Source organism: Tamandua tetradactyla, chromosome 7 (assembly GCF_023851605.1).
Source record: "Tamandua tetradactyla isolate mTamTet1 chromosome 7, mTamTet1.pri, whole genome shotgun sequence".
Taxonomy (NCBI): domain Eukaryota; kingdom Metazoa; phylum Chordata; class Mammalia; order Pilosa; family Myrmecophagidae; genus Tamandua; species Tamandua tetradactyla.
In genome coordinates, this window is record NC_135333.1 from 71,473,517 (window position 1) to 71,486,530 (window position 13,014).

The 13,014-nt window shown below is 33.8% G+C and overlaps 1 protein-coding gene across 1 annotated transcript in view; it reads right to left on the reverse strand.

Moving 5' to 3' along the window:
* The window catches only part of LOC143691469 (pregnancy zone protein-like), a 42,149-nt gene that overhangs the window by 23,066 nt on the left and 6,069 nt on the right, over positions 1-13,014 (reverse strand). Inside the window, exons 7-13 of the mRNA XM_077169976.1 lie at positions 12,628-12,712; positions 10,839-10,962; positions 9,361-9,475; positions 7,499-7,608; positions 5,916-6,077; positions 5,119-5,343; positions 3,451-3,514 (exon numbers count right to left, since the gene is read on the reverse strand). Coding sequence (XP_077026091.1) covers positions 3,451-3,514; positions 5,119-5,343; positions 5,916-6,077; positions 7,499-7,608; positions 9,361-9,475; positions 10,839-10,962; positions 12,628-12,712 — 885 coding nt within the window. The remainder of the gene's footprint in view (positions 1-3,450; positions 3,515-5,118; positions 5,344-5,915; positions 6,078-7,498; positions 7,609-9,360; positions 9,476-10,838; positions 10,963-12,627; positions 12,713-13,014) is intronic.

Here is a 13,014-nt window from a genome sequence, read left to right on the forward strand (position 1 = left end):
AATAAATTGATAAAACTAACAAGGCTGACCAAGAAAAAGCTGAAATCACACGTTATAAATATCTTGAACGAAAGAAATGCTATTACTACAAATATTTCCATATGAATTTTAGAATCAGCTTGCCAATTTCTATAAAAAAGTTTCTGTAATTTTGTTAGGGACTACTCTTAATCTAAAATTCATATGGAAAAATGCAAAGGTCTTGAAAAGTCAAAACAACTTTGTAAATGAACAAAGTTGTGAGACTAACACTACCTTATTTCGAGTCTTCTTGTAAAGTTACAGTAATCAAGACAATGAAATTTTGGTCTAAAAATAGACAAATAAATCAATGAAACAGAACATAGAATTTAGAAATAGATCCATATGAGTAAAATCAATTACTGTTTAGAAAAAGGTACAGAAGCAGTTCAGTGGAAGAAGGACCGTCTATCAGGAAATAGTACTAAAAATTTTGATATTCATATTAAAAAGACCGATCTTTGATTCTTACTTCCCATCATATAAAAAAGGAACTCAAAATGGTGATAGATATAAATATAAAATTTATTATTACAATACCTATGGAAGAAAACATAGAAGATAAACTTTGTAATCTTGAGTTAGCTTAAGATTCTTTAGTCACAAATCAAAAAAGCATGATCCATAAAATAAAAATAGGTAAATTAAATTTTATTAAAATCTAAATCTTCTGCTTCCCCAAAGGCAGTTAAGAGAATTAAATGAAGCCACATACTGGTGGAAAATACTTGTTAAACATGTTTCTGATATAGGACTTGTATCCAGAGTATGTAAACTCAAAACTCAGTAATAAGAAAACACAAAACCCAGCTTTAAAAATTGGCAAAATATTTGGACAAAAACTTCAGCAAAGCTGACATAGTGATGGCAATTAAACATAAAAAGATCTTATTTGTCATTAGTCTTCAGAGGAATGCAAACTAAAATGAGATATTCTCTCATTTATGAGAGAGATATTCTGTTAGAATGACTGAAATTAAAAAGGCTGACCAGACCAGGAGTTGGAGAGGATGTGGAGAAATTCAAACCCTCATACACTGTTGGTAGGTGTGTGAAATAGTACAACCACCTGGAAAACAGTTGGATGCTTATTAAAACATTAAACATACCCTAACCACATGTCTTTACAAATATGTGCATATGAATTTTCATAGCAGCTTTATTTATAATATCCCAAAGCTGGAAACAATCCAAGTTCCCTTCCGTGAGTGAACAGACAAAGTGTTCTATATCCATAGAATGGAGCAGCACTCAGTAATGAATGAATATAGGTTACCAGGTATGGGGTGGGGATAGGAAATTGGAAGTTAAGGCTTAAAATGTGTAGAGTTCCTATCTGGAGTGATGCAAACATTTCGGTCATGGATGGTGGTGATGGTAGCACAACACTGTGAATGTAATTAACAGCACTGAACTATATATGCATATAAATGAGATTAAAAGGGGAAATGTTAGATTGTATAATGGTAGCAAAATAAAATTTTTAAATTTTTAAATTTAAAAATGAAATTAAAAAAATCGACAACTGCACTGCACACTGAACCATGGACTACAGTTAATAGCACAATTATAAAAATGGGCTATCATCAATTGTAATGAATGATCCACACCAATGCAAGTTGTTAATAGGTTGGTATATGGGAATCTTGTATTTTATACATTATTTTCTTTAAATCTGCAACTTCTCTAAAAAAGAAAAAAATGTTGAAAAGAATGAACTATTGACATGCAAATGTATAGAAGAATCTCAAAACAATTATGCTGAGTAAAAGGAGCCAGGCAAGAAGACTATGTACTGCTTAATTCCATTTATAAAGAAATCTATAAAATGCAAACTAATATGTAATTACGGAAGGTAAATTAATGGTTGTTTGGGACATAGGGGGAGAGGAGAGTGAATGGATAGGAGCAGGAAGGAGGGGTTACCAGGGGATATAAGAAAACTTTTAGTAGTGACAGATAATTTGTCATTTCTATTGCTGTAGTGGTTTTGTAAGTACATGCACGTCAAAGTTGATCACATTTTTAAATATGCACAGTCATTATATGTCAATTACATCTGGATACAACTGTTGAAGTGAATAAGATATAGAAATAAAGGGGAAAAAATCCAAAGAAGAAATAAAGGGAAAAAAATAATCCAAAGAAGGAATGCTTAGAAATTTATGTTAGGAAAGAAACAAGGATATTTATTGAATTATTATTCATGTATAACTTGGAAGTTCAAAGACAGGGCACAGGTGAGAAGACTTAACTTAGAATTGAAGGAATATTGTGCAGTAAAGAAAATTGTATTAGAGAGGGATATTTAAGAGCATAAGGAACGTTTCTTGAGATACTGATAATTCAATAAAGCACTATTAAATGAAGACACTATTCTGAAAAAAAATTCGTGGAAAAATGACCTGAAAATGAATCCAGATTTTTGTACCAAGAGTGGTGTACTGTCACAACAAATAACTAAAATTGTGGAAGTTGCTTTGGAACTGGGCAATGGGTAGAATCTGGAAGAATTTTGAGTCACATAATAGAGAAAGGCAAAATTTGCCTTGAACAAACTATTAGTAGAGGGACTTTCGAGTTGATGAGATTTAGGCTTTGCATTAATGGTGTAGGGAGTAGAGACTTTTGTGTATGTTGGGATGGAGTAAATGCATTTTGCATGTGGGATGGTTGTGAATCTTTGGGGGCCAGAGGACTGACTGTGATAGACAGAATAATGCCTTCCCTGCCCCTTAAAAACATCCAGGATCAATCTCCCAAACCAATATAGCAGGTGGGACTTGGCATATATGATTAAGATAAGAATCTTGAGATGGGAACATGATCCTGGATTACCTGGATGAGCCTAATGCAATCACATGAGACTTTATAAGAGGGAGGCAGGATTATTAGAGGGAGAGAGTTTTGAAAATGGTATCTTTCTGGTTTTGAAGAAAGAGGAAAAGGACTTCAGGCAGCCTCTAGGGGCTGGAAAAGGCAAGGAAACTGATTCTTCCCTTGAGCTTCAGAAGAAATGCAATCCTACTGACACCTTGATTTTATACTAATGAGACTTCTAACCTAAAATTAATTAATTCATGTTTTTATAAGCCAGCAAACTTGTGGCAATGTTTTATAGCAACAACAATTGAAAACTAACATTAAAATAGAGTAAAATAAATTACATTTTTGTTCTGGTGTATGCGTGTGTGTTTTGTTTTTTACATTTCTTAAGTCTTTTAAAATGAATATATATTAGGAGTAAAATGTAAAGTATTGAAGTGTTATGCAAAGAAGAAAATACTAAATAAACCCAGTATGTCTTCCTATTTTATCTGCTTTCCCATCTTTAGTTAAAATAGGTCTGTGAAATAAGTCCATCTTGCTAAAAAGTGTTCAGAATTTAGAGAGATGAGGAAAAAAATTTTAAATCCTGAAAATACTTACTGTTTCCTTGCTCAATGGACAACACTTTTATTCCTGATTGGGACATGCCTCCTCTTGCTTTAATCTGAAACAAAAGAAAATGCATCCCTTATTCTTTTAAAGTAAACATATTAAACTTTAACCAGTTATCTCACTACTCCAACCCAGAAGTTATTTTCAATTACCAATTTTCCTATATGCATATTTACATATAAAAATGATTACAATTATACAATTTTACAAATTATTATACAATTTACTTAGCAAGTACTATTAATATTATGACTATTAATAGTTCAACTTTGCATATTATTCTTTCAGCAAAGTTTTGGGCATCTACTACATACAACACAAAATATAGTGAAGGCAGGAGGTGCAAAGGGAGTTCAGTGGTAGAATTCTTGCCTGCCATGCGGGAGACCTGGGTTTAATTCCTGGCCCATGCACTTCAAAAAAAACCAAACAAACAAACAAAAGGAAGAAAAAATAAACAAAAAGTCAACAAACGGTGTTGTAATAATGGGATACTCACATGGAAAAAAAGGATGAAATGTGACCCCCATCATACAAAAAATATATATGTATACACACACACACACACACACACACACACACACACACACATAGTGAAGGCAGATATATGTAAGTATTGTCTATTGTTGCTTCTATTTTAAAAAACTAAATGTGCTGTGCACTCTATGGGCAGGTATTGAAGTAAATAATTTAGTTTTAAGATTTTTATTTAGTTTGCACTTGAAGTAGTTATTAATATTTTCTCCACTATTCAGGTGAGTCTACTGACATTTCTGTTCTGTTTGTTTGTTTGTTTGGCATGGGCAGGCACCGGGAATCAAAACTGGGTCTCCAGCATGGTTGGTGAGGACTCTGTCTGCTGAGCCACTGTGGTCTGCCCTGACATTTCTTTTTATAGGTGAGATTAGGTAAATTGTCCCTTGTTTCAAGTACTTGGAAGCAATAGAGCTGAGATTATAATTCCGTAATTCTTTTTTATAGCATATTTACCATTTTAAATTTATAGTTAATGTTCCTATACAGGACCTCTTGCATATAATTTTTTCCTCTTAAAATGATTTAGTTGGGCAAATAACAGCTTTAGACATTTTAAATTTTGGAACACCCATGGCCTTATTGGCCTCAAAAGTATTGTATTGATTTATATTATGCCTGACAAATGTACCTTTTCCCTGAAATTACACGTCACGAGCTTTAATTACTTAGAAGCATTATGGGTTTAAAACGCTTTTGTCTGTTGTGTTAATTTTCATTTTTCCAATTAATGTAAAAACTGGATATGTTTCCATAAGATTGTTTATAACTTTTATTTCCTTTTGGATAAGTTCTTGGTTCTTCTCCTTTTATTACTTATCTGCTGAGTTAGAAGATGAATATTTTCTTTGAATAACGACGCTTTTGTTTTAGACTCTTTCCTCTTCTATTCAATAATTTGTCACTGGAACTTGGCAAAAAAACTCCCTCACTAAGTTTCAGTGAGGATCAGAATATCACTGAGAATGAAAAGTGTTAAGTGTTTTTTTTTTAGGAAGTAACTTCTCTTCAAGCATAAAAATAAAAAATAGCATTGATATTGGTATCTTATAAATCAGATAAAAAGCCCACATTTTTGGAGTCCACCTACTTAGAAGGAGCTATAGTGACTTTTCTTCTTACCAAATAATAGAAGATTAACTCTTCTTGGTCCTTCAGGATGTGCTCATTCAAGATGTAATGTGCCTGGATTTCCTGGGTTTGCCCACAGGTTAAAGTACCAGCAACAGCTTGAAGGTGAACATAACTCTTGCTTGGGGAGAAAACACTCTTTAAAGAGTGCTGTGCTTCCATATGTGATTCTTCCAGCCACCAGTCATCAAAGGGTGTATTTGGTTTGTAAGTGACCTAAGTGAAGAAATAAAAGTCTTAACTAGGCTATTTCCTATTAATATAGCAAATATATTGAAATTTATGCATAGTGGAAACAGGTCAGTATGCTGCTTTCCCAAATGTAGCTTAATCTATAAATGGCTTCCTCTTAAAAGTCATTTAAGGTTATTCTATATGGATTCAGTAGATATTATTCACTTGCAATCAAGATGATAACTTTCTCAGCACTTTTATGTTTGCAATTTGCATCCGACTATTCAACCCATAATAAAAATAGCAGTATACCCAAGAAATCCAAGCAAGGTTTAATTTATTTTAAATCATAAAACATATTGAAATTTTCAGGGAATACCAAGATGATAGTCACTATCTCCTGGAGCTAGACCACGTTATAAACAGAGTTTATATCTAAAGTGAAGTTTTTTTGACAGAGAATTTCCTGTTTCTTATAATTCAGATTCCCAAATGCTTAATTTCCATTTTACTCTTTATTATCTTTCTTTTTTCCCCTGGATTTTCTATATCCTTAAATAATGTGGTTCCAACGATGTTTGTATTTTCATTCCCAGATCCCCCTTTCCACTTACTTTAACTGTAATGAAAGAAGATGTGAAGTTGGTAGTATCAATGGAAATATCCGCCAAACCATGCTCATTAGTTGTAAAGCTGGAGTGGTATCCAACTGCATCCACGTTAGCAGATATTGTTTTATTGGGGATGGGCTGATCTTTTTCATCAACTAGAAGAACCTAGAAATAAGAACGTGATATGTGACCACAAGTCTCATAGAGCAAAAACACCTTTCCCTTTTTGTTATGTTCATCTCTTGACCTTTTGTTCCCTCCCTGTCATTTTCTGAAGGTCTTAGAATCTGGCAACAAGAATTGTTTCCTGGGCAAAATACTCATATTTTTTCACTTGTCATTTCTTTTTGAATATCTCACAGACATTCAAATAGAAAATACCTAAAAATGAACTCAGGATGTTACCTTCTCAAATTCTCTTCTTCTCTGATGTTCTTCTCAGAAAATGGTCCATGGATCTACCTAACAGTTTCTGCCTGAATTCTAGGGGCTGTCTTAGCCATTTTCTATCTCCTATTGTCTATAACCAACTAATTGCCAAGTGCTGTTAGGTCTTATGCAATCCGCCTTTTTGTCACTTTATTCTTAGCCCAAACCCTACTCTCTACAGCCTGAACAAATCTGATCATGGTATTCTCCTTCTTATGAATCTTCAATCACACTCAACCCCCTAAGTGTAAGTCCCCAAATTCCAAATGGGTTTGATGATCTGTCCCTGCTTATCCACAACTACCCAGTCACAAGTTAATTCAGCATTCCTTCTATGTCACCTGCACTCATCGTGGCTACCTTTTTATTCCTTGCTCTTGAAAAGCTATTTCACAATTAGGGTCTTGTCCATTCTCCCCTCTATCTTAAATTTCTGGCTTACTCAAACTCATCGGACTTCAGTTTGCTCACCCTCCCCTGTTAGCCTGAAATGGCCTTTCCCAATCATGGCTATTCATATATTATTTTTTTGCTAATTTGATATGATACTAGCACGAATGTAGAAAACATAAAATTCTTAATATGCCACTGAAACGAGGACATTGCCCATAACCTGTCACTCAAATATTAGTTGCTGTACAAGAAAATTAGAAATGCCTAGAGATCTTGTATAATACCGTTTATGTGAAAGATAATTGACAGCTTCCTAAAGAAATAACAGACCTAATACTGATATTGATATTGCCAATTTTGAGCTGTAAGCTGAAACTTTTCTAAACTCTCAATAATAATAATAATAATAAATAAACCATCTAGATGAAAGAGTATCTTTTTATTCTTTCTAAGAGAAAATATTATAAAATCATTCTCTATAAAGAGGCAATCAAAAAGTATGCAGCCAAACTGTATATAGAAAATGTACTATAGAGATGTATTAGGAAGTTAATTTTATTTATTAACTTTTATTTATTCTTATTTGTTTTTTTCCTAGTTTTTGTGATGGTATTTGCTTTTTAAGTTTGTAATGTGCTATAGTCATTTTTGTATTTTAAATAAATATTCATTTGTTGTAATACATTTTGATACTGTGCTTTTTAATTCAATTTTCTACAAAGCCTCACCTCCCCAATTATGATTATGTTGTAAAGATATTTTACCTGCCCAAAGAAAGGGATCCCACTTCTGTAATGTGAATCTGCTTTAATAAATTTCAGTTTGCTTAAGGTGTTAGTGATTTCACAGGATCTGTGCCCAGTTAATTCTAATCCTGAAAAAGAAAGCACAGTTGAACTGTTCTATGTACTTACAGCTCACCCCCTGCTTCCACCCCCGCTTCATTTCATTGTAATGAAGTACCATCGTTTTTCTTTCTTCTCCTTTCAAGAATTTATCTCATTTAGAAGATAGAAGCCATTTGACAAGGACTCCATCAGCTTCACCTTCATATACAAATTTATTGATACCCATAATTTCAAAATTCCTCTGTTTCACAAGTCTTTCTCCTTGCTTCATCTATGTTCCTAAGTCTTCATCTCCTCTGTGATCTTCCTCCATTCTCATCTCTACCTTCTGCCTCTCTCACATCTTCTCCACCCACCCAACTTTCTGCATATGAGATTCTTCACTTTGACCTAATAATATTCTTAAATTTCTATCACAAACTGCCTCCCCATCAAGATTTTTCTTTTCATGGCACAACCTATCCACAGTATAGGCAACACCTGGTCCTTTACCACTCGATGAAATATAATCTGTATTTTTGTTTTCATCATCTAAAATACTGCTCTATCAAGTTCTAAATGATAACTTAATTGCCCCCAATACAGAATTTCATCTCAGACATCATGATACATGTACTCTCTCTATATAAGTACCACTGAAACATTTCCTTCCTGTGACTTCTAAGAAATTGCACTCTCTTATTTTCTCCCTATCTATATGACTTCCAATTTTATTATGCTGACTGGTTTAATCATAAAAAAGAGACTATCTCTCTTTTATATGCTGTTGTTTTTGCTCTTGGACCACTCTTTGTCCTGTGTCTAACTCAAATTTAGCAATGCTAAAGGAGCTCACTTGCAGAGAAATTGCATCCCCTCTAAGGAGGGTATGGACGCAGTTGGAATGACTTCCAGATTTACATCTCTGATTCTGATTTTGCTCTCACTCTCTTTTTTAAACCATTGACTGGATGAATCCATTTCAATTTTGAATTCCAAATTATTACTAATTATCTTTGACCCATTTTCATCACAATAGTACTGTCTCATCTACTCCTTCCTCAGTTAATGGTATTTCCATTTCCCAGGCAGGCCCCAAATTGGGAATCTTTTAGGTCATCTTTGAATTCTCCGTATCCTTTCCTTTCATATCAAATCTATCAACAAGATGAGTAGATTTTACCTGCAAAATGCCAGAAAATGTTATTCCTTATTTGTTTATATTTGCAGCTTTCCTAGTTCATGGTGAACCATCTTTCACCTGTGCTACCACAATCATCTTCTCATGTTACAAAAACTTTTTCATCCAGCCAGTCTTTCTCATGGCTGCTAGAATTATCTTCTTAAAGACATTAATTTATTCAGGTTACTCTCCTCAAATATAATTGGAAGATATCCAGTGATCTTCAGAATAAAATGTAAATTCTTTGGTATAAGATATGCTTTCCTCCACAACCTAGAATCAGCCTACATTTTCAGACTCTTCTGAGACTGAGTATATTTGTTGCCTGATTAGTTTCCCTACCCATCATTGTGCTTCAAAATTCTCAAAGAATCAGTTCAAATGCTGTACTATCTATAAAACTGTCTTCTGGCTCTATTTTAAAATTAATTGCCTCTCTTCATACACATTTGGCCCTTAAATTTCATTTTCTTTGTGGAAATTTTATAATGTTTACTTATGTGAGTAAAGTCATGGACTATTCATTTTCACAGTCCTCAGCAACTATAAAGTATTTTATATAGACATTTGATGAATGTACATTGATATTTAATAAATATTTTAAAATAATACAAACCTGTTCCCTCCTCTTTGACTTTGGCTTCGACTTGTATTAACATGTCATGCCCTTCTTGTCTCAGCTGAAATACTTTAGTCTTTATGAGTTGTGTGAAACAGCCTTCATTGTCTGCCTGAAGAAAAAGGAAGAGAATCCCTGAGTCCTCTAATTTTCTATCAAAAAGTCATTTACTAATCTATGAAAAATATTTATTGGTCATAGAAACAATCTTTTACAAGTATTCTGGCCATCCCTTTGGTGCTTATCCTTTCCTAAGCCCAAGAATAACATAAAATTTCTTCATTGACCATTGAGTTATTCATTGCCAACCTTTGCCTTTTTTCCCTCTCTCCTGAAAACCTATCCTGAGCGTTGCACATTTAACTTCTTTTTGAGTTTGAGTTTTAAAACGTGTCAGGGTGTTTCATAATTCTCTTTTTTGTATCTGTTGCTCCTCAAGTGACAAATTTCTTTCTCCCATTCTTTAGTTGACCAACAGTAACTGTTCAAAACGTAAACACAGCATCTTCTAAGAAGCCTTCTAACTACTCCTGGATTAATATTGGTTACAGATTTTTTTCCTAGCCATATTTTCTCAATATCTAGGACATTAATAGAACATATATTCATTGAATGAATGAATCCTTAGAGTAATTAGATTACCAAACTAAATATTAGGATACATGTTTCAATAAACTGTTTTTCCTCATTTACATGGAAAAGATTTTCTGCATAATATGATTCCAACACATTTATTCTATTTAATATAGATGTCATGGCACTCTTAAAAATAAAAATTAATTCCAGTTTCCCCATCTACTAAAGATTTTAGCAGTTGAATTCCTCTCATGTTTATCTTGTTTATCAATGTTTATCTTGAGTGCCCATTCAGAACCTCAGCTTCTCATTTATTTGTCCTATGCAGCTTCAATAACTTTCTTTTCCATCCCCCTAGCTTACACTGCCACTCCTGAAATTTTACTTGTTCTTTCTTTGAAATCACTAATGTACGCATTCCATTTTTCACTAGAACATACTCTTTCAACTTGTCCCTTAATTATTCTTATTATACCTCCTCTTTGATATGATTGGAGCCTCCAATCTGTTTTCCTCTGCTTCAACCCACTATCGCTAATAGTCTTCCCTATGTGTTAGGTTCCATAATAACATTTGATCCTCCCATTGGTCAAATTCTAAACACAAGTCACATTTTTCTTCTGTTATCCCTTTGACAAAGGTTAACTTTGGATTCCACTATATCCTTTTGATTGCTGCTGGGAGGAAATCACAAAATTGGCCAAATGCATACCACTATATATTCACAATTTCCACTGGCAAAATGGGTCTCTGACACTGCCAGGCAATGTCACAATGTTTTCCTTACCCAGTAACTATTTCAAACACTATTGACTATTATATTATGTTCACTATTTTAATCCATGAGAAAACCGTATCTGGAACTAGTGCCTTGGAGAGAGAGAGTGGTTTCCACATACCTGTTGACTGAATTCTTCACAGATTTTCTGTGAAAATGTGCTTTGGCAGGTGGAACGGCTCCGGGAGTATTTTTTGCACACATTCATTGTCACAAGTCCAGAGACCGGCTTTCCATAGGTGTATCTATAGCAATAAGGCGGTCATAGAAAAAGGTACTTAATATAAAGAACTCAGTCATTTCTTCATCTAATTAATCTATTCGTACATCCATCTTATTTATCTAAAGCAATTGCATTACCTTTCACAGCATTTGTGCTTTAGAAGCACTTATTCTGAGAGACGTATCTTATCTAAGTGGAAATATACCCATAACTTTAAGAGTTTTGAAATACCTCAAGTGGAAAATTAGCAATTTAGTTTTATCTCAGCTCTTTCCTTTCTTTCAATTGAGGTTTTCCTGTAAAGATTGTACTATATCTCTCTTTCTATGCTCTCATATTTTCAGGTTATAATTCCAGTTTTATCAATCCCTCCTCAACTTTATTTAAAGAGAAAAACTTTTGGGATATATTCAGAGCTATTTCTAAGTCCTTCCTAATTCATACGAATTTTAAGAGATAAATGAGAAATTAGATGGCAAAACATAGGTAGAAAAAAATGTTAAAGATGAACAATATCATGATGAGTTGGTTTTATCTGCCAAATACAATGAAAGGATTTGATGCAAAGCTGAACTTAGTCTTTTAGTTTATTATTTTTTTCAAAGTGTACTTTATGGACCACCTACATTGAAATACCTGAGTTACCTGTTGAGATGTGAATTCCTGAGCCTTTCCTCAATTTATGCTTAGAATCTCTGGATGTAGGGCCAAGCAACATGCACTCAGGTAGATTCTTACACACACTCACAGGTTAGAAGCCTATTAACTGAGTCTAAACTGTGAAGCAGGTGAAGTTTGTCCTCAGTTCCCAAAGTTTTCCTTTTTTTGTGTTTTTTTCCCAAATCCCTATAAGTACTGATAAGTAACAATTTAATAAATTTAAATAGCTGCTGAATCTTATTTTTAAATCTGTGTCAAAAGGCTTTCCCTCTGTTGGGAAATTTGAAGCATTGAGGCCAACAAGAAGGAGAAAAACAGGCTTTTCATGTGGGTTTCAAAAGCAAGAAGAAAAGTTTCTACTCTTTTGGGTATGGAGGATGCTTTATTGCACAGTAGAAGATAACCAGGGAAGAAATTACTAAGGCATATTTTTTATTAATTGACTGAACCTGACAGACTAGGTTCCGTTTCCCTTTTCATATCGTAATTGTAAATTGAGAAAATTTATGGAGAAAAATTAACACAGTGGCTGGGATTTATAAGTCCTTCATAAGGTTGGTTTTGTTTTTTTTTTTAAACAAAGTCCGCATAAACTAGAAGAATGGTGAGGTCAGGGTCTGGGGCCAGAGTGTCGGATTTAAATTCCAGTTCTGCCATTTACTATCTGTAGGACCTGGACAAAGTTTTTAATTTTTTTTTTATCCTCCATGTATTATAGTTTCCTCATTTGTAAAATGAGGATTACAGTTATCCCCGTCTCACAGGGCTCATATAAGAATAAAATATGTTAATAAATGCAAGCCACTTAGAATATTGTCTGACACATTTTAACTTTTCATTAATGATTTTATTATTAGTAGTAAAGCATTGTATGTTACCACCCCTGCTACCTAGCAGAGGTTCAACATGATGGAGAGGGAGTTATTTCCCTAATTAAAATACTTCAATGTCCAGTAACTGCCATTTGCAATACATTCCCCCAAATAAAGTAGGGAAATAGAAATGAGATGAACGAAATTCAACTCACAGGCCACAGACGGATACTGCAAATTCGTCATCTAGAAAACCGATTGTCTTGGGCATTTTCACTTGAACCTCAAATTTGGGCAAAACTGTTGCCAAAAAAAAAAAAAAAAAAAAAAACAGAAGAAGAGGTGGGAGTGGGCAGGAGATCTTGTGAGTATTAGTGATATACTCTATTACAGAACCTTACAACATAGGATCACTTGAAATTATTTCAACTGCAGTAAGGAGCTCCAGAGCAGCTGCTGACAAAGGAGATGTTTTTCATCGCCATGGTAATTTGTGGTATGTCAGTTTGGTTAAGCTGACACTACCTTTCCCAGAATCTCCTTCTCTGATTTTGTGTAAAATTTGGAAGATAGGAAAGAGGCAGCATCATTAGTCTCTGAAG